Source organism: Thermobia domestica, chromosome 3 (genome assembly GCF_964235325.1).
Source record: "Thermobia domestica chromosome 3, izTheDome1.hap1.1, whole genome shotgun sequence".
Lineage (NCBI taxonomy): Eukaryota > Metazoa > Arthropoda > Insecta > Zygentoma > Lepismatidae > Thermobia > Thermobia domestica.
In genome coordinates, this window is record NC_137456.1 from 150,711,991 (window position 1) to 150,733,057 (window position 21,067).

At 35.1% G+C, this 21,067-nt stretch overlaps 1 protein-coding gene across 2 annotated transcripts in view; it reads right to left on the bottom strand.

Annotated features, from left to right (window-relative positions):
• LOC145680809 (uncharacterized) overlaps window positions 1-21,067 on the bottom strand; it is a 708,231-nt gene that overhangs the window by 169,959 nt on the left and 517,205 nt on the right. For both annotated transcript variants that reach the window (XM_081751880.1, XM_081751881.1), the window contains one exon: window positions 8,822-8,944. In XM_081751880.1, the coding sequence (XP_081608006.1) occupies window positions 8,822-8,944 (123 nt within the window). The remainder of the gene's footprint in view (window positions 1-8,821; window positions 8,945-21,067) is intronic.

A 21,067-nucleotide genomic window follows, 5' to 3' on the forward strand; every position in this document is an offset into this window, starting at 1 on the left:
TATTTTCTACGAATCATAAAGACATTGGTACAATATATTTAATTTTCCAATCGTTTTAAAACATCTATTCAACTAACATAAAATAAAGTTGCCTTCATCTTCACAAAAATCCGAATAGAAACCCTCTACAGTAATGTAAACTCGGATAATGTGACCGAAAATACGCAACTTTTAGTTTATGTATGTTTTTCGTTGTCGTCCTAGATAACACATAAATCGCAGTAATAATAAAATATTATTGTATGTCACCTGAGGTTGATAAATAAAAACCTGGTTTCAAGAACTGGACATTCTGTGTGATGTTGGTGCTAAGATTTGCAAACAAATAAACTTATGAACATGTTTGTAACATTATTCTTGGAAAACTGATATTTTTCTGTGAGCTTGTGGATACTCTGAAAATTGATTAACTCTAGCTCTCCGTTGGGACATGAAGTTTCAATTCATAATCAAAAGAGAATTAAGTTATTAATTTTTGTCATTTTTATGTTGATATGTATAAACCTGAGAGGTGAAAGTGAAAGTGAACACTTAAGGATGATCTAAGGATCTATTAAGTTTAAAAGGACATCATCATTTTGTTGTTAAGGTTGTATAGATGTACATAATTACGATTTGATTTGAAACTGCATGTAATTCCATCTGAGAAGTGAAACTAAATATGAACATGCAAAGTTGATCCGTAGATATAAGAGAGCAAATGTGCTCTTATAAAATTAGTGTAACAAATAACATTTGACCAGAAGATACATGTGTGTCACCAATATGTCATATTCTCTAAATTCTTATGGTTGATTGTAAATTACGATTCAGCAACATAGAAGCCATTAGATATTGGTAGCAGTAAGTATTATTACAGACAACCTCTGAACACTCAAGCTGTATTTCAACTAGATTGTATTAGAACTCTCTAAGTAAAGTTCTAACGCTCTCGATGATACGAGGATGGGGCAATCACCAAAAATCATGTGCTGCAGTTAGGTTAATATTTAACGAAAAAAATCGCGTTCCACACAATCCCATTTCGAGATATACTGTTGAGTGCGTCGTAAGACTCGTCGAGGAAACGGTAACTATAAAGGATTGTAACATTCCTAGTCGACCGAAATCGGCGACAAACAGCTTGATGTTGCAGTTATTTGTTGAAAATACTCAACTTAGGATTCACAAAGCTGCTGAACAACATGACATTAGTCACATTTCTGCGAAAAGAATACATTTAAGAAGCAGATGGATCTCCTGGCTGTGGAATGTAAGAAAGAGTATGACAAGAATTAGACTATCAAACTGATGTATGTTGATTTACAAGCGGCACTTCTCTTGAGCAACTTTGACAAGGAACATAACACCCATGTATTTATAAACAAAAAATAATTTTGAGTTTTCTGTCATTTAAGATAAGCAGCATGTCACTGTGACTAAACACACGTGAGTTATTAACCTTTGAAATCGTGAAAATCGTTTACAATAGACCACTATCAGGCCGGTAGCCAGCCCAAAAATGTAGGGGGGGGGGTAGAAGTTAGGGGAGGCGATCCAACCATATTATAGTTCATTTGCAAGCCTACTGTGAAACTTTTAGAGGGGCCAACAGAAATTTAGGGGAGCTGTTCCCCAAAACCCCCTTAGATACGGGCCTGCCCTGTATATCAATTAAGTTTCTTTGCGCTTTATCCGTTTTTTTTTTTATTTGTTCTGTGAAATCCTCTTTGTCATCTTTGCTTTTACGTACTAGTGGTAGAGCGTTCACCTCTGGTGCTTGGGGTCCCGGGTTCGATCCCAGCCCCCGCCAAGTGAACTTTGTGGTGGACAAACACCGTGCTCGTGGGTTTTCTCGGGGTTCTCCCGTTTCCTCCCACTTTCTTCATTCCACCATTTCACTCATCTCTCATTATCATCGTCTCCTTTAGCCTAACCGGCATAACCGTGGGACGTAAAACTCAAAGATTTCATTTATTTTACGTACTAGTGAGAAATATTACTTATTTACTTAATCTGTCAGTGCCAAGTAATATTTAACAAAAACATTGGTCTGCTTGATCTTTACTATTCTAGGGAAGATGTTTATTGTTGCAAAACGCAAACACTTTCCATTCCATATCATAATGATCTACCACGGTCGCATTGAAATGAAAAAATGGACACGTATTTCGTGCTTTTTAATTGCATGTGTATTTCTCGAGATATTTAGTTTATTATCAATCCCAGGTAGCGTACGATGATATTACATTTTGTGATTACAGTGCCACCTAGGCGGATAACGAAAAATATTTCCAGTAAAATTTGGGTATTTGCGGTTGCGAAATCAAAATCTGCAATAAAAATAGGGAATTACCATTTAAAACTTTCAAGTTGGCCCCTGAACCTATATGAAGGGACCGCTGGGGGCACTTATTGTTTGCAGAATTTTATAGGCTTCTGACATGGATGCATTCTTACGTAACTAGATTTGTCACATTTTTTGCCATTTCGGAAATATTTGAGGTCGCAACGTTAGATGAGACACCCTGTATATATAAATAATGCTATCTTATACCTCCCCGATAAACACCACCTTTACAAAGACATTTATGTGCGGGTAGGAGGGACTGCGTGCTACAGTGAAATTTAGAGCTATGTTGGTGATAGTTCACTACCAGACGGGCTATCCATTTAGAATGGTATAAATGGAGTAGCCAGACGAAAAATGTTCTGGGTGAAATCACCAGTTCTCAAGTAGCCAAGTTTGCGGAAATCATAAAAATTGGTACGGCAACTTGGACAATGGTCCCAGGCGTGGTCAGAATGACTTCCACGACTGGAATACTGAGCGGTGGAAGATAACAGGAAACCATCGTTGTATTTTAAACTAGTTTGCTGGCAGCAAAAATGATAACATACGTGCAATGCTCTTTTGCAGGTCAAAATATAGTTCCGAAGATAAGATATCCCCTTTTCGTATGGGAAGGACAATTGAACGAGAAAGTAATAATGGAGGGAAGACAAACAGAAATGGGAAAGGCAGGCAAGTGGCATAAGTTTACGATAGAGACATGGAACGTACGTACTATGTTACAGAGAGGAAAATTGGAAAATCTTTAAAAAAAAAAAGAAAAAGAAATAATCTAGATTTGGTAGCAGTTTGTGAAGTTAGATGGGAAGGTACTGAAGTGCTGAAGAGCGAAGGATATAGAATATTTTACTCAGGTAATGAAAAGGGTGGCCGTAATGGCGTAGAAATGATTCTTGGAAAGCGCTTAAACGAGAAGTCTGGGAAAGTAGAATTTGATGTACGGATTTGAAGAAAAATTAAGGATCTAGTGGTGATACACACTCACGCACGAAAGACTTCGCATGCAATTGAAGAAGTAGAGGAAAATTACGAGGAAACAGAAAAAAATATAGAAACGGACAGTAGGGGTCAATGCGTAATTGTAATGGGAGATTTCAATGCAGTTGTAGGAGAGAAACAGAAGGTGTTATCGTAGGCAAACATGACCTAGGCAAAAAAAAAAAAGTGATAGGTAAAAGGGACTGGTGAATCACTGTAGACATTATTCACTAGTAATTAGAAACACTTGGTTCAATCGGCACACGAGAAGAGGATATACATGGAAATCCTTTAGACATCAGATATGTTATATTACGATTCAGGAACGGTATTGGAATAGCTTGAAGAACTCGAAGACCTTCTCCGGGCAGATATTTTCTCTGATTATAATTTTGTTCTGGCCGAAGTAGATATTCAACTGAAAAATTTAAACAGAAGAAAAATAGGCAGCAAAGTGTTGAATACTGAAAAGTTGAAGAAAAAGAAGTAAGAAATCTCTCCGTTGAAAAATTCGAAGAAAAATATTCAAACGAGGAAAGGATAGGGACAGGTAGTAGTGAACATATTAAACTTTGCATATAACAGGCTGCAGTATAAATAGTAGGTTACCAAAAAACACAAAACAGCTAAGAAACCATTGGTACGGAACAGATGTTGCAGAAAATGAGGGAAAGGAAGACGTAGAAACAGGTTGATACAAAAGAGGGCAGAAAGATGTCCAGAAAATTGAACAATGAGTTACAAAGGGAAACAGGAAGAGCAAGGGAAGAGTTTTACAGAAGAAAATACAAAACCATTGAAGAATTAGAAGGAGTTGGGAAATATGAGGAAATATAAAAGGTGCTAAATATATGGTATTTCAAAGGAAACAAGGGGGCATTACGATGGCAGTAAAAAATAAAAATGGGAAGGTAGTCAGCGAGAGAAGTGAGGTCATAGGAAGATGCAAAGACTTATATGAGAGTAGGGATGTACCGTGTAGCCCAGATGTTGAAGTAGAAAATTAAGTTGGTGATGATAATAAAAGGTTTTTAATTTTTCGGGATGAGTTTGAGAAGGCTATATCCGAGATTAATAATAGAAAGGCAACCAGGATAGATAATATGCTAATCGCATGCATTAAAAATATGGGAAACAAGTGCAAGAAAGAATTCTTCCGAATGTGCAATGAAATATATGAAACAGGAGAGTGGCCGAAAGACTTCCGGAAGAAAATATAATGCCTATGGTTAAGAAATCGGACCTAATGAGATCTAAGCATTACAGAACTATTAGTATCATATCTCATGCAGCTAAAATTCTACTCCGAATATTGAACAGAAGGTTGTATGGAAGAACAAACGAGAAAGTTGGAGAGGAGCAGTTTGGTTTCAGCAGAATTAAGAGCACAAGAAATACAATTTGATTATTAAGGGGGATCGATGAAAGATTTATAGAAAAAGGAAAGATGTGTATGTGTATTTCTTGATGTAGAAAATGCTTTTAGTCGAGTGGATTGGAACTGTTGTTATGAGTACTATAAAGGGTTGAAATGGAAAGATCGAAGACTCATAAGAAACTTATAAGAACCAACAAGTAAGTGTTAGAATAGAGAAGGAGCTGACAGAGGAAAGTGCAAGGGGAGGGGAGTTCGTCAAGGATACTGTCCATCGCTAATATTATTTAATATCTATTTAGAAGGTATAGTGAGAAAGAGCCTACATGATGAAAACGGTATTTCGGAGAAGGTAGAATCATTAGATGTATAAGATTTGTCGACGGTATGACGCTTGTTGCAGAATCTGAAAAGCAAAACAATAGGACGTTAAAAAACTTGAGGGAAGTGTTAGAATAATATGACAAGAAAATAATGATAGAAAGACAAAAGCCATGGTGATTGGAACAAAGCGGTCTGTGTCAAATATAAAAGTGTATGGGGAGAAAATAGAACAAGTGGATAGTTTCCAATATCTGGGTACAATTCTTAGTAGTGGCACGAAGTACGAACGTGAAACAAAGACATGGGTATAAACGGCGAAATAAGCCTTTAGGAGGAAGAAAAGTCTGTTTTGAAGGACCTTTAATAAAGGGTTGAGGAAAAGCCTTATAAAATATTTCGTGTGGAGTATTGTACTATATGGGGTGAAAACATGGACAATACGTAAAAGCGATGAAAACGACTGGAAGATTTTGAAATGTGGGGTGGAGAGAAATGGAAAGAATTACAGTATAACCTCGTTAACACGAACTCGCTTAAGCCGAACACTCGGTTAGGACGAACAAAATTCTAACATGGCTGTACGTTATCTTATAGGAAGTTTTTTCGGTTAACTACGAATTTCGGTTAGCACGAATTACGAACTAATTTTTAGTCCCTTGAGTCAGTAAAGGTTTTCATTTAACACGAACTTTCAATCCTTTTTTTAGATCATTTTTCTTATTTCAGATTTCACTCTAGATCAGTTTTTGTCATACAGTATTTATACAGACGAAAATTAGCTTGTAAATAAGAGAAAAACCAGAAACAGGTATCTTTCCTCTCTTATGAGGTGTTGATTCTGTCCTCCGTCAAGCGCTGAACATGCAGGTGCTTGGCAGACGAGCTGGCGACAGCTTGAGACAAAGCATCTTCTCTCCCCTGTAACTCCAAACTGGTGACAGCTATCATAAATACCTTTCCGTTACTAGTGGTAATCACCCTGCTAGCGGAGTTATCAATTTTATAACTTGACCTGGATTTTCTGCGTGGAACCTTTTTTTTTTAATCTTTGAAGATAGGATAATAAACTTACTGTAGTGTTTTCACTTTTCAGAGGACGGTACCGAGACCGAAACTAGTCTCGATCTCGATCTTAACGCGAATTTGAGACCGAGGAGTGCTTTTCGAAATCGAGACGAGACCGAAACTCTCAGTCTCGTCTCAATACAATTCTGTGGATGGTATCAAGACGGAGAATAGTCTTGGTCTCGTCTCGATTTGGAACCGAGACGACACCGAGACTACTCAGTCTCGTCTCGATACCATCTCTAGTGTTTTCTATGACATACATAATATACTGTAGTGGTATGTATAGTTTGTATACTGTAGTGCGTATGTATGGAGAAAATGTATTCGAATAATAAAATTTGGGTCCCCGGTTAACACAAATTCTTTTAACACGAACTCCTGATTTTTCAGTCCCTTGTAATTCGTTGAGTTGAGTTGAATTTAGTTTAGCGTCCCTTTCAGCAGCGAGGCTATATGAGACGTGGACCTACTGATTAACGTGGAATCCGAACCACATGAGCTCCCGCCGGGAATCGAACCCGGGTCTCCCACGCCAAAGGCGCCTTGTAATTCGTGTTAACGTGGGTTTACTGTATTTGGCTCGAGAGCAAAACGAATGAGAGGGTGTTAGGAAAGATGCGGAAGAAAAGAACACCTTTATATATTTTTGAGAAAAGGAAGATAAACTGGTTGGGACATTGCCTGAGAAGAAATTGTATCATGAGGGACGTGCTAGAGGGTATGGTGGCAGGAAAGATAGGAAGTGGACGAAGGAGACTACAATTAATGGGCGATATAAAAAAAGAAAGTTGATACTTGAAGACAAAGAGGTTAGCGGAAGATCGTGGAGCATGTAAACTTCTCAGCTGCGTTACCTGCCAATAAGGGCAGAATACCTGTGCTAATGATTCTCATCTAATCTACAGAAGTTCAGTCAACATCCACTACGTCTTAGATGTTATACTTTAGAAGTATAAGTAATTATATCTAAAATGATTTACGAATTTATAAAACTGGTTTATTTTATGTAATTATTTTATATAATTATTCGTGCATTGAGGAATACCAGAACTCTGTTCGAAATAGGAATCCTACCCGGTATCTTAAGATTAGCAGTCCCGTTTAATCATTGAGCTAACATGAAAAAAATATCGAGCTAATTCTAAAATAAATGTAAAGTTCCAAAACAATTATTTCTAAGCCGTCACAAATGCTTTTCTTTTACGTGTTTTCTTTGAAAAATGAATCATACATTAAACCATGTAATGATACAGTAATTCTAAATACTAATCTGAAAATATGTTGATTTTGTCACCTACATTTCCAGAGTAAAAGAGCATTTCCGCTGAAAGAAAAAAAAACGAGCATAGTTCTCACATCCAGAGTGGATTAAAGGAAGAAAATCACAAATGCACAATTCTTTCCAATTGCGAAAGTTGGCTTGGATGCTCGAACTTGGCACATTCCGTTAACTCTTTCAGAAGATACCCAAATTAGAATTTTAAAAAGAAATCAGCACGAAACAACCATAATCAATGCGGTTATCCTTTTTGGAATATGATGAACATTAGGGAAGTGCAATGCAAGAAAAGAATGTTGAAAGTTCTAATTGTAAGATCATTATCCTAAGAAAATTCTAGTAATCTTCGATTACATCCTCTTGCACCTTGATAAGGCATGACGATATATCAAAGTGGTGATAACGAAAAATGTTCCAGCTCAATAGTCAAAATAATTAATATTTTAATTGATTGATGTTTAATGAATATTTCAACGGTGATGTTATTTACTTTTATTATCAGAGTGCCATAAGCCAAATCAGGCAGATTATGAAGACAGCCGTCATTTAAGAAGTGGTCGATGACATGATTTATAAAAGAATAAGAACGAATGAAATCTCAATTAAATATAAGTATCATGAAGTTAAATAATTGTCACATTTAGAAATTGCAAATGCAGATAACAAAAACTGACAAGAGTAATTCAAATAGAAAATAAAAGGATAAAAATAAGAAATATAAGAAATGGTAAAAGAAAGATCAATCTGCAATCTTCACTACAATATGGAGAGTTTGTAAAATACACTAAATAGTAATATGTGATATTAGAGTTTCCGAAAGATAGGATAATATATCCCCGTGACTTGTGCGAGACAATGTCTATCAATTGCCAAGTAAATAAAATCTAAATAACGATGCTTATGTTTGTTTGTTGGGTTCCAATGCAGCTTCCAATGATGACACATTTTCTTGGACAAAACAACTATAAACTTCGAAGCAAGGGGAAGAATGAACCGATGTAAGACCAGCCACATTTTTTCTGCTCTGTCAAAAGGCATGTTTCCCCGAATACAAATGTGCCTAAGCATTCAACAGATATGATGACACAACCCGTTGCTCTAATTCACAAGAACATCTTGAACGAGAGTGTGTTTACAGAAGACACTCTAGATTTTCATGTATAATGACGTCTAGCAAGTCCTTGCAGAGAAGCACAGGATGTATAAAAATAACGATCATGTTCGAGGACAAATTAAAGTGCTGTTCGTTTAGCAGTAAATACTAACATATTATACGTTGGAATAAGTCATTCAGAGAATGTGTTCTATGAGTTAAAACAACGCGGATGAGTTGGAGCTTGTCATTACGTGTATCGTGAAAATTACATTTATACATTTTTCAAATACCTGCAGTATTCTTATGGTATTATGTGAGAACATACACTTCTATTAGTATAAAGAATATAAAAACGATTGGTGAACCTACCACAAATGATATTTGTTTCATCACTTCTATCTCGGCAATCATTTCCCCCATCACAAACAAATGAATTTGGTATACATTGTCCAGAATTACATCTAAACTCATTCGGTCCACATGTACGATTTGCTAGTGAAAGAATAATAATGTTTCATATTCACAAGATACATTAAGAGAAGTTTGTTTATATAATAAAGAAACGTCTAATATTTATTACATGTCTGATTTTATACAGCCGTTTTATTTTGTGAAGATGTTCAGAAAATTATGAATGTGTATTAAAAAAGAAAGTAATTGCATGTTACGAAGCTTTTTATGAAACAATCATGGAACTACATTTTCTCCAGTAAATTCTTCCCTTGTAATATGTTTACGTGCGCGTCTATGGTGCGGAAGACCCCAGTTCGATTTCTGATAGGAGTTTATTTTCTTCGTATCCCCAAAGGTCTACATCTCATACAGCTTGAGTGCTGCTGTTAGGGGCAGACTCTATTATGAATTTGTGCACATGGCCTTGTTATAAAAGGAAGTAGAAGAAAGAAATAGAGCGTTGAGACATTCTAGAAGTTTATGGAATGCAGCTTGTAATAAACGATGTGCTCTTGAAATTGGTTTTATACTAATAGTGTTTCTTGTTACACTGATTAATAGTTAAATACATAGTAAAATGCAGAGCGTTGTGTTTAGTCGATATTATATATTTAATTTTTAGCATTGCTTTAGTTTAAAATTTGGCGCAGTCGCATACAAGAATTCATGTTTCTAACAGACGGTAAGGAAAGTAAATGAAACGCACATGTGTCTCTTATTTCAATTAGGAAGAAGAAAAGCCTGTTGAGCTCCATGAATGGATAACAATGTTTGTAGCCTAAATGTATCAGCATAATGACCAAGTGCACCTTAGCATGGTGGATGACAAAGTGATGCCCTGTAACGTATGGGGTGTGGTGATTGTTTCTTGTGTTGCTTTATGCGAGGTGATGAGAGGTGATGCGAGGTGTTTGCCTGGCGTGGTGGATAAAGTCCTCTATCGCTTGAGGTATGGCGGAAAACTTATACACCCTTTAATAGAAACTATTCTGTATCTCTGGGGGTGGCGTTTTAGCATTGCTGTAGTTTAACAGCTGCAATGAACGATAAACTCCCATTCGACGAATTTAGCCTCGAGCTTTTCAGAGCTGCCATATATCCACCTTCATTACAGATTTGTGTGAATCTATAAACTAAGAAAATACATATATCAAAATTGTATCATATTATGGCTATAGATGAATGTTCGAAAGGCAACACTACTTTAATACTTTGTATATTTAATTGTGTTCAATTTTCCCTTATCTCAAAATTATCTTGCAAATTTTCTCTCAAGCAAACTGTAATTTCTTTATCGAACTTTACATACTAAATAATATCTTTAGAGGTGGGAAGAATAGACAGCTGCCTCAAACAAGTGAGTTTAGAATCTCCATCTCAAACCAAACGTCGGCAATTTGTAGTTCAGCGAATACGTTGAGAAGAGCGTGTACTAAGATCAGACGGTAGTTTTCTCTTAGATATGAAGTAAAATTGGTAGGCATAATTCTTTGATGGAGAGAGATTGGTAATTAGATAAAGTTAAAAATTAAGGTTCGTTAGGAAACTACTTTGGCCATATTCACTCGGTTGCCCTCGCTTCTCGTTGATATTTCATCGGCTTGCTAATCAATTTGTCTATCAGAAAGCAAGTTTACACCCCCAGAGTTTCGGGACAAGTACCGGAATCTTATCTTTCACTCCGACTCAGTATATTTAGTAGAGAATGATTCTGACCGATTCTAGAACTCCTGCTAAGAACATGCAATCAGTCTGGACTGAACTCGCGATGTCTGTAACCTCCCAGTTGCACGCACGACCTAATAAATCCTAATTATTGCTCATGAATCCAGTCCGACAATAGTCATAGGCTTTTAAATGAGCCATATATGCTTGATACACAGCAGTTGTTATTGAAAAGTAGCCAAGGAGAGATGCTAGTTTGATTAGAATGGGTGAAGGTTAATAATGTGTTTTATCTTCATTACAGATTATATTACGATATTACAACGCATTCATCATCATCATAGATATTCTGCCATTATTTGAAGGTCGCTTGCCGCAACTGAGAAGCTTCCATGCCCCACTATTTTCCGCTACCTCTTCGTTTTCACGTACGATTTTTCTATTTATAATTGTATAATTGTATCGTCCATTAATTGTAGACTTCTTCTCTGCTTTCTCTTTTCTGCCAAAATACCCTCCAGCACGTCCATCATAATACAGTTTCTTCTTAGCCAATGTTCCAACCAGTTTCTCTTCCCCTTCTTAATAATATCTAAAATTATTGTTTTCTCACCCATCACTTCTAACATCTCTCATTCGTTTTCTGCTGGACAGAAATTATTCCCTTCATTGTTTTCCTCACACATACTTTGAAAGATTCTAGTCATTTTAGTCACTTTTGAGTAATGTCCATGTTTCTGCTGCATACGATACAATGATTTAGATGACGCATTTTATGAATCTTTTTCTCAGCTCTTTATTCAAGATCCCCTTTCCGTTTTCCCCTTTCCTTTTATTTAATGCTTGCACTGCCCGTAATCACTAATAATACTACTCAGATATAGAAAATTATCCATATGTTATATTTTCTCCAGTCCTATGTTTGACACTGACTGCTTCGTTATAAACACAGTAACTTTTGTCTTCTAACATTTATTTTCATCCCATATTCTTCTTAGCCCATCCTCAAGTTTTCTAATATCTTATTGATTTTCTTTTCGCACTCCCCAGCAAGCGCCATATCATCTGAAAACCTTATAATCTAATCATTCTACCTTCTACCGCAATGCCGTCTTCATTGTGGAGGCTCGTTTCTACTATCTCTTAGAGATAGGTATTAAATAAGGTTGGCGAGAGATATTATCCGCGTAGAACTTCCCTTCTGATTGCACTCTTCTTTACCATTTCCTTCCATATTCTATCACTTACTTGTTGGTTCATAACTCTCCCATCTCCCAATCGCCCTTGTCTCCTATATTCTTAATGAATTCAAATAGCATAATATCTGTCCTTATTGCCTTCCCATTCCTAATCTTCGATATAGTTGTTTGAAACTCATCCCGAATATACTAAACACTTTGCTATCCTCTCGTACTATTTTCTACAGATTGTCTGGAGTATTCAGGCCTAAGCGAGTATTTCTTACTAAACAATAATTCCAATTAGGACTTAGTGGAAACTCTTATTAATGATTTGTCCCTGTTTCGTTCATGATATTAAAAGATTTAGCGTTCCCCGAAGCTTTTTAGTACATTTTGCCCGATATATGTGACATTCATATTTTGAGAGTTACTTAATTGTTACATGTCTTATACATGATACTGTTCTTTTCGACTTTTCAACATCACTCTTTTAATATGCAAAATATTATTTCACTTTCGAGCAAAGAGAGGCCTAAATGAACATTTGGTCACTATGAGAAGTTCGAATTCGAGATTTCAATGTATTTAAACATTTCATAGACCCTACATGCTCAAAATGTGATTTTTAAATGTCTGTTCATCTGCTATGTTGACAAAATGTATGTACGCACGTTCCTGAAAGCAATATTGTTCAACGTATTCCCATGGAACTTGAAGTTTATGATTAGCATAAAATTCTCTTAGAGACATTTATCGATTCTTACAATCGTAACATACAAGTTACATTTAATGAAGGATGAAAGTAAACAATAGCAATTTTCTGCAATATATACTGTACATGCGTTCCACGAATAACACTAAGACCCGTCTCCTGAAGAAACCAAGGCAGATAGAAACATGGAACCTTTTGTGACCTTCAAGAGACATAAAAGACAACATTATTCTGATATGAAGAACCCCCATGAGGTGCGCTCAAGGGGGTTACGGGGGTAACTACAAAATTTTGAACAGCAACCCCCACCGTGTGGTATCTCGTTTGAATAACAATTACGTGTAGAGATCAATTCTGGAAATTACATTTCGCTAGCTTGTCCCTATCCAACATGCGACCATCCGTAAAGCACGGTCGAAGTACTTTCCACGCATAACACTAAGGCCCATCTCCTGAAGAAACCAAGGCAGTTAGAAACAGGAAATCTTTCGTATCCTTCAAGGGACGTAAAAGACAACATTATGCTGATAAAGAAAATCCTCCAAGAGGGGGACCTAAGGGAGTGACGGGGGTAAGTATAAAATTTTAAATTGCAACACCCACCGTATGGTACCGGTACCTTGTTTGAAAGCCAATAACGTGTAAAGATCAGTTCTGGAGACTCTTGTCGCTCTCGTGTCTCTATTCTTCATGACTGTCATCCGTAAGTATGGTCAGAGTACTCGTAGTTACCCCTCGTAATCCCCACAGGCCCCTCATGGGGATTTTCCTTATCAGCATAATGTTGTCTTTTATGTCCCTTTAAGGTTACAAAAGATTTCATGTTTCTATCTGCCTTGGTTTCTTCAGGAGACGAGACTTAGTGTTATTCGTGGAACTCACTGTCTATTCCATTTATAAGTCTGTACTTTGATATAAGATATTGCAATTGACAAAAATCTCAAAGGGCAAAACTCTTAAGTTTGAAGTTTTTCAGATTATTTACTCAGAACCAACACGGTCGATTTGTTCGTATATTATACATATGTATTTTATTAATAACCCAACAATACAGTATAACTCATCTGTCCTGAAAAATGCACAGTTAGTACTTTCAGGGCGAGTTTCCTTTGAAGAAGTTTCCCAGGAACGTTTTATAGTTTCCCTCTTATTGAGAAGATAAATGTTTCAGTGATAACTGCTACGTGCGTTAGTTTAAGAAATTGAAGAGGTAAAATTTGAAAAATTTACGATATCATTTCTTCCACCAAAATTTACTTTGTATTAACAACCTTAAAAGTAGGTATATTGTAACGGAATATATTTGTAACGGTCTCTTAACTTAAATTTTAGGAATTGAAGCTCCCACACTTGTTAGAAACGTGAGTCTTCTTGCCTTTTAGTGACTTAAGTAAACATTCATATTAACATTTTTTTTTTTTTAAAGAAATTTGCACTATATCAAGTTCCCACTACTTTGTCTTAGCTCTCTATGTTTTCTCAATTTCATAATTTTACCTTTCGTTCAATCTTAAAGTATTGAAATATTATATTTATTTGTGTTTCTATCTAACAAATTTTACACTTTTTTTTTACAAATATTAGATAATCTGTTTACTGAATAACCCTAAATCATAATCATATATTAGGCTAACAGCGATATTATCTAATAAAATTACTTATGATGTATACGCAAGATATTAATGAATTCATATGCAAAAATATTGCTATTTCATTTTTATAGGTTCGAATACATTAAGTTATGATTAACGTACCGCATATGATCTTTGCTGGATGACTTCCATCTCTGCAATCGAATCCCAAGTCACACACAAACCATGTAGTTAAGCATCTTCCTGAGTTACATCGATATTGATTTGGTCCACACAAACGATTTGCTATTAACAATAGATCATGATAAATTAATAATGTCATATTAAGTTGAAATTTGAAGCATACTTCTTAATTTACATATAACCAGCACTGCAAAGTAGAGCAATTACACAAACTTGCTAGTTTTCAGTGAGTTTTATCTTGAAACTAGGGCACTTTCACGCTAGTGACTCCAAGTAGAAATTAGTTCAAAATAAAATCCGAGTCTTAGCTCGAAACTACGCTAAACTTCTTCGGTAGTATCTATTTTCAAATTAAATCATCATTAGCTACTTGCGAGTGTCCTATTGTCAAATCTCTGAGAAGATGAAATTCTTCTACGGATATCGAACATCTTGTTACAGTGATAATAAAAACATACGGAATTTCAAAGCCAGTAGATACATACAAGAAAACCTCCCCAAATCACAGTAAATCTACTTAACGAATTTCATGACTCTCTTCTGTTTCGTTTACATTATTGAAAGACATAATATGGAGGCGAGATCAGTCAATAAATTTGTGTTTGCATAAGGTTAAAGGATAAAATGAAGAAGCAAAAAAGTAGAATTTTAATAAGGGCCAATGGGCTTCTTTAGTTAATAAAGGTAAAGATAAGAAACTGAGTACTCAAGAGAGTTAGGCAATGCTTTGTTAAACAGATTCCAAAGAATCGTAAGACAGTGCACATAGATCTGTTAATTGATACCGACTGTATTTTGTAAATAAATATCTAATCAAAGTCAAAAGAAAGTGACGTGTATTACATAGATTGCATATAAAATGTCCCGAATTTCTTAACAGTGCTAGTTATTAAATATGGTGCTCTATTACAATTAAGTGTTGTAGCCGAGAGATAGGCTTGTTGATTACTCGAGAGCCGCATTGCAATTTCGAACCCACCAGTATATTTGAGAAGACCTTTGAGGTTCTATCATTGTATTACTCGAGATCAACCTAGACCTGTCGTTGCTAAAAATTCAAAGAATTTTGAATCGTCGGATGAAGAATTTCCCATTAATATTCATTGTTTAAATGTAATATTTGGCAGGATAATGGGAATACTTAGCTGAACTATGAGAAAAAAAAGTTTCCTGAAAGGACGGATGATGTTCATATAGTTAACATTTCGCAAGGGGAATAGATCTTAAAATATCCTGGATACGAAAATGCAAAGAAACTCATTGGCATCTGTAGGAAAGACATCGCAAGACCTATATATATGTCAAGCCCTACGCATTTATTCACTGCTGACATTCAGAGCATGACGTTATTGCAAATCTTTCTAAGTAATATACTTCTTCGGCACTAAAAAAAAATACCCTACACGAACACTCCGTACTGTTTATTCTCTCGTTTTAATACAATAAACCCCCATGTAAGACAACCAAGTCATACAGCAACAAGATATATTTAACCCTAAACCGAATCATTATTTTAATCTGTTTGCAAATACTCAATATTAAAAGAATTTTTCATCATTTCAAAAACTTTCCACCAAAGGTATCCGAACACTAACACAAATTCAACTAGTCACGTCGAAGAAATAAAAGATATAGAGCACCGAATATTGAGCAGATACGAAAGACACAAATACCTTTAATGAACTTCAAGCAGCAAACATGAAGAACATAACCGAAAAGAGCTTTAAAGAAAACCAAATGTATAATAATAATAATAATAATAATAATAATAATAATAATAATAATAATAATAATAATAATAATAATAATAATAATAATAATAATAATAATAATACATTTTTAGCAGCAGTGAACGAATGTATAGGTAAAGAAGGGACATAACGTGAAAGATCTTTATAACAGAGGAAATATTAACGACAATATGAGGAAAGCACAATATACACAACTATGAGGTAGAATACAGGAAATTCAAATGTTTTATAACATAAGAGCAAATGAAACTAAAGAGATATGAATGGACTATAAATATACGTTAATGGCGGATAATGAGACCAAAGGAAATGCAGTGAAGGCATGTATGGAAGTAAGAATTTGTTTGGTGATCGATATAATGGATGCTATTAAAGATAGAAGAGAATGATATCTCACATGATATTACCATACAGGAAAAAGTTTATGAAATGTATAAAGACTTAAAAAAAACAATTTCGACCAGGAATTCATCGAAAAAATGAAAAGCAGATGGAGGAAAATAATTAAGGTATTCTGCTTAATTTTTAACATTAACGTTACTTTAGATTTTTTACATTCATTGAACCTTGTATTAATATCTCGTGTTCAAGCAATGAGCTTCAAAAATAGAATTAAACACAACAGTGAGACGTAAAAGCAATAAGTATGACAGTAAGTATTATAACATACTAAGTAAGTTCATATTAAGTATGATGGCATACCTAGATATTTCGTTAGTCCTATTTTCGCAACTAGTAATATTTCAATGAGGTCGTAGAGAGTCGAGACTTGATTTATTTTCTTTCATTTTACACAAACTTTCATGCGATATGCAAGTTAACCCCCCTTTCCATTTAAGCAGTTTGAGTTCGACCCCGTCTGGGACCCTGCGGGGGACCCTAGGACAAGTAATTTTTCTTGATACGTTGTACTTTTGAAATTACCAAAGATATGTTTTCCTATTTTCACATCTGCCTCACCGTTTCAGATTTTTCGAGGTTGCAACGGACTTTATAGGCAGGCTTAAAAATCTTAATAAAAATGAGTAAAGTGTTGCCCCCAAGTGGAAAGCATGACACCTTCCCAATTTTGGTAACCGGTTTTGATCTTATCTTGACCCAAGCTTTCAGGAAATATATACATAACTCCCATTTTGTTGGTTCAGGTTCAAGTATATCCCAGGTTAGTCGCTTTTACTCTGTGTAGGAAAATATTATCCTATTCTGCTTAACAATGCCATCTTATTACTTTAAATACATTCATAAATTCTTCAAAATTGTTGCAATTGTCGGTAAACGGTACTGATTATCCATGTTCCTGGAATGGAAAATCACTGCCGACTCCTAGCAGGTTTGAGGGGAAAATGTCAATATTGCAATAATTTACATTGCTGCATCACTAGTATAAGAAAAACTCCCAATGAAGTCACTTCTGAACATTTGATGTCCTGGTTCGTGATTAAATCATTGACACACATTACATGACTTATGATTTCCGCATTTCCATATTATAACATAATTCATCTACAATATCACCGAAAACGTCTCCTAAATATGCGTGCAATAGTCTGTTACTGTTTTGTATGCCTTGATATGGTGTATTTCCATATCAAAAATTGCAAATTATTTTAATATTGCACTATTCATTGCACTATGTACTAACCTCATACACACCGCTAGCCACATTTGTTGCTGGAAAGTGAGTTTCATCTCCTTGTCATATACTCCTGTCATAATGATAACCAGAGCAGTTCTAGTGAAAAATTGCTTTGCTGTTAATTTCAGTTCACTCACACAACACAAGTGGGGTATTAAAACTACTTTACTTTATTTGTGGGATAAATGAGTGTCTAACTCAATGTGATTACGGAAATGTTACGTTTTTGAATGTATTGTTTTGAAGGATAGAAGTGTCAATCCTCAATAAATGTACATTTCCTTGGATTATGGGTCTAGATACAAATAGAAATCAATGCCTAAAAATCTAGATGTCAATCTCTTTCGAGGAAGCTCATACCGAGACTCAAACACGGCCTTTTGTGAATGATTATATGACAAAAACAATTAGCTTTTAGATAATATCTGAAAGTTTTACATTCGACACCTAGTTCTTTTCTGGCTAAATACAGTAACATACATCTGTATTTATCTAATTACTCTTGAAAACAATGTCTACAAAAAATAGTATGGAACAATGAAACGTGTTTTGATATTTTTTAATATTAAATTGAGTGTATTTATACAAACAATCCTGTATTATGATTTACTATATCGAATCAAAGTTCTATGCATAACAATAATTGTTATTAGTCACTTTTGTTAAATAATTTTATCTTTCCATTTCATGACTTTACAGGTCTATTAAATAGTTTTTCCTTATTAATCTTATATTTCATTCGAATACTTCGAGAGAATTCTTCTAATTCTTAGACATATTAAATTATTTTTCTGTGCTTTTTATCTCTTATCAGAAAGCGTTATTAAGCCTAGTAGAATTGTTTATCCATGAAAAATAATCAAATAGTTATGTTACGGTATAATTCAAGCGTTCATTACATCTAAAATTGAGCAAACATTGGCTGAACTTACCACACATATCACTTATTTCATCACTTCCATCCCCGCAATCGTCCTCAGAATCACAGACAAACAAATCATCTATGCATTTTCCAGATTTACATTTAAAAAATCCATCTCTGCATGGGCGGTTACCTAATAAGTGACAATGTTTTCTTAAGAATTTCAAAAGTGTAATTACACAGGTATTTTCAATATAAAAATTGCAGAAAAGAAGTCAAAAATGTAAACCTATACTATTCAAACATCAACAACATATTTAATAATTCTAAACGTTTTTATTTTAACTACGAACATATTACAAAATACGAGGGGAAATCAAAAATAAAGGGACTTACGGTACTTTATTTTAATGATGGAAAACTGAAACATACATTATTTTTCTACATAATCTCCCTGCACGTCAATGCACTTTTTTCCAAAGTTTCATATGTTCTCTGATCCCGTCGCAAAAAAAGTTTTGGCACTAATTGCACCTTTAACCAATTTTGGACCGCATCAATGACATCTGCATCGGTTTCAAGCCTTCTTCCCCTGAGCGCTTCCTCCAATGGTACGAACATATGAAAATCGTTTGCAACCATGTCTGGACTGTATGGTGGGTGTACCAGAAATTTGAATCCCAACTTCTTTATTGTATCGGCTGTCCATTTGACAGAAATTGGGCGAGTTTTATCTTATTGTAGAATGACACCTTTTCGCAGATTTCCACGTTTGTATCTGACTGCAGGTTTTAGTTTAGTTCGCAACACATCACAATAGTTGTCACTGTTCACAGTTGTCCCCATTGGAGAAATAAACGGCTACCACACTTCATGTCCCAGAATGGTGTTAGCATAATCTTACCAACTAACAGTTGACGAAAAATTTGTTGATTTCCGGTGATGATGGTTATTTCCAAACTATCCCCGTAGCCTTACTTTCCGGTTGGTGATGATGTACAGAAGTTTCATTTACAGTAATGACTTGCTTTAAAATCCATCTCCCTCGTGACGATAATGGGCAAAATGTTTAAGGGAGATGTCCAGCCGTTGTTTCTTATGCTGCACTGACAATTCTTTCTCTACCTACCTTGCACATACTTTCTGAAAATTGAGCCTGTCGGGTAAGGCGAAATGGCTGAACCATGACTAATATGTAAAATCTTGTCGATTTCGTCCAGTGTGATTCATCTGTTTTCCACCACCATACTCTCAACGATTTTCAAACAAATTGTCCTTGGTCGTTGATGTCGATGGCTTGCTCGATCTTTCCTCATCACATCATAAAGTTCCTCTCTGTTTGAAACGCTCTGTCGATTCGTAGATCTTACTTTGCGATAAAAAGCTGCCACCACACTGCACTTGTATTCGATGAATTATTTCCTCAGGTTTAACATCTTTCGCAAACAAAAAGCGAATCACTGCCCTAATTTCCTCACTGGTGCAGATGGACAATTAAACTGCCATGTTTAACGGTCTGCTACACTCTAATGTCTAACGCGGGAATATGAGTCACAGGTAGCATAGAAGTGTTGCAAACGATATTAATTCAGCACTGGATAGTAGCAGTGTTACGAAACCCTAGTGCGAGAAATTACAGGTCCCTTTATTTTTTGACTTCCCCTCGTATATAGTGTTTTTGGTATTTAGATGCGTAATGTGCCATGATACCGTATCTAGCATACTCGTGCAACTAAAAGTTATGTCGATACTTTGTTAGTTAGTTAAGACATTGTTGAAGCAACAAATCACAACTCTTCTCAATGAAGATCAATTAAGTTTTAAAAAATAAGGAAGTAAATTAATTATTTGAATAGTTATATCAGTTATTTTAAGACTTGGCACCGGGATGCTGTGACGAGTATTTTTTTAAACGTTTGATTGTGAAACTGCAGGTACTGTATGATTTATACAGTACAGAATTGCCAAATGGTATTAATCTCAAGGAATAAGTCTTTACGGAATGAACAAACAGAAACGAATACAGAGACTTTTGTGCACATGGTTACACATATAAATTAGACTTGCCTAGTTGAAGATCTACTGAAATGAGTTGTTTTTCCTTCGTAGCTTCAGCACCTCCTTCTATACACAATTAGTCTTTTATTGGATCAAAAGATCCAATATATTTCAGGCAATCATTTTATTTTAGGCCTTATATCTCGACAACTACAAATAGTGTGGTCAAACTAAAACTAACAATTTACTCAGTATGATGCGCTTATTCCGCCAAAAAAAATAATAATAATAACAAAACTCGATTTTGGGCCCTTCAAAAATTTTGTGGCCCTGATCCAAAAAATCCAATATATATCAGTTTTTTGTACGCCTTATATCTGGAGAACTGCATATAGTGTATCCAAACCCAAATTATCACTTAACTCAGTATGATGTGCTTATTCCGTAATATATATATATATATATATATATATATATATATATATATATATATATATATATATATGAAAAGTCGATTTAGGGGTCGTTCGAAATTTTTGTGGCCCCTGTTCCAAAAATTAATTATTGGCCAAGAGCGCAATG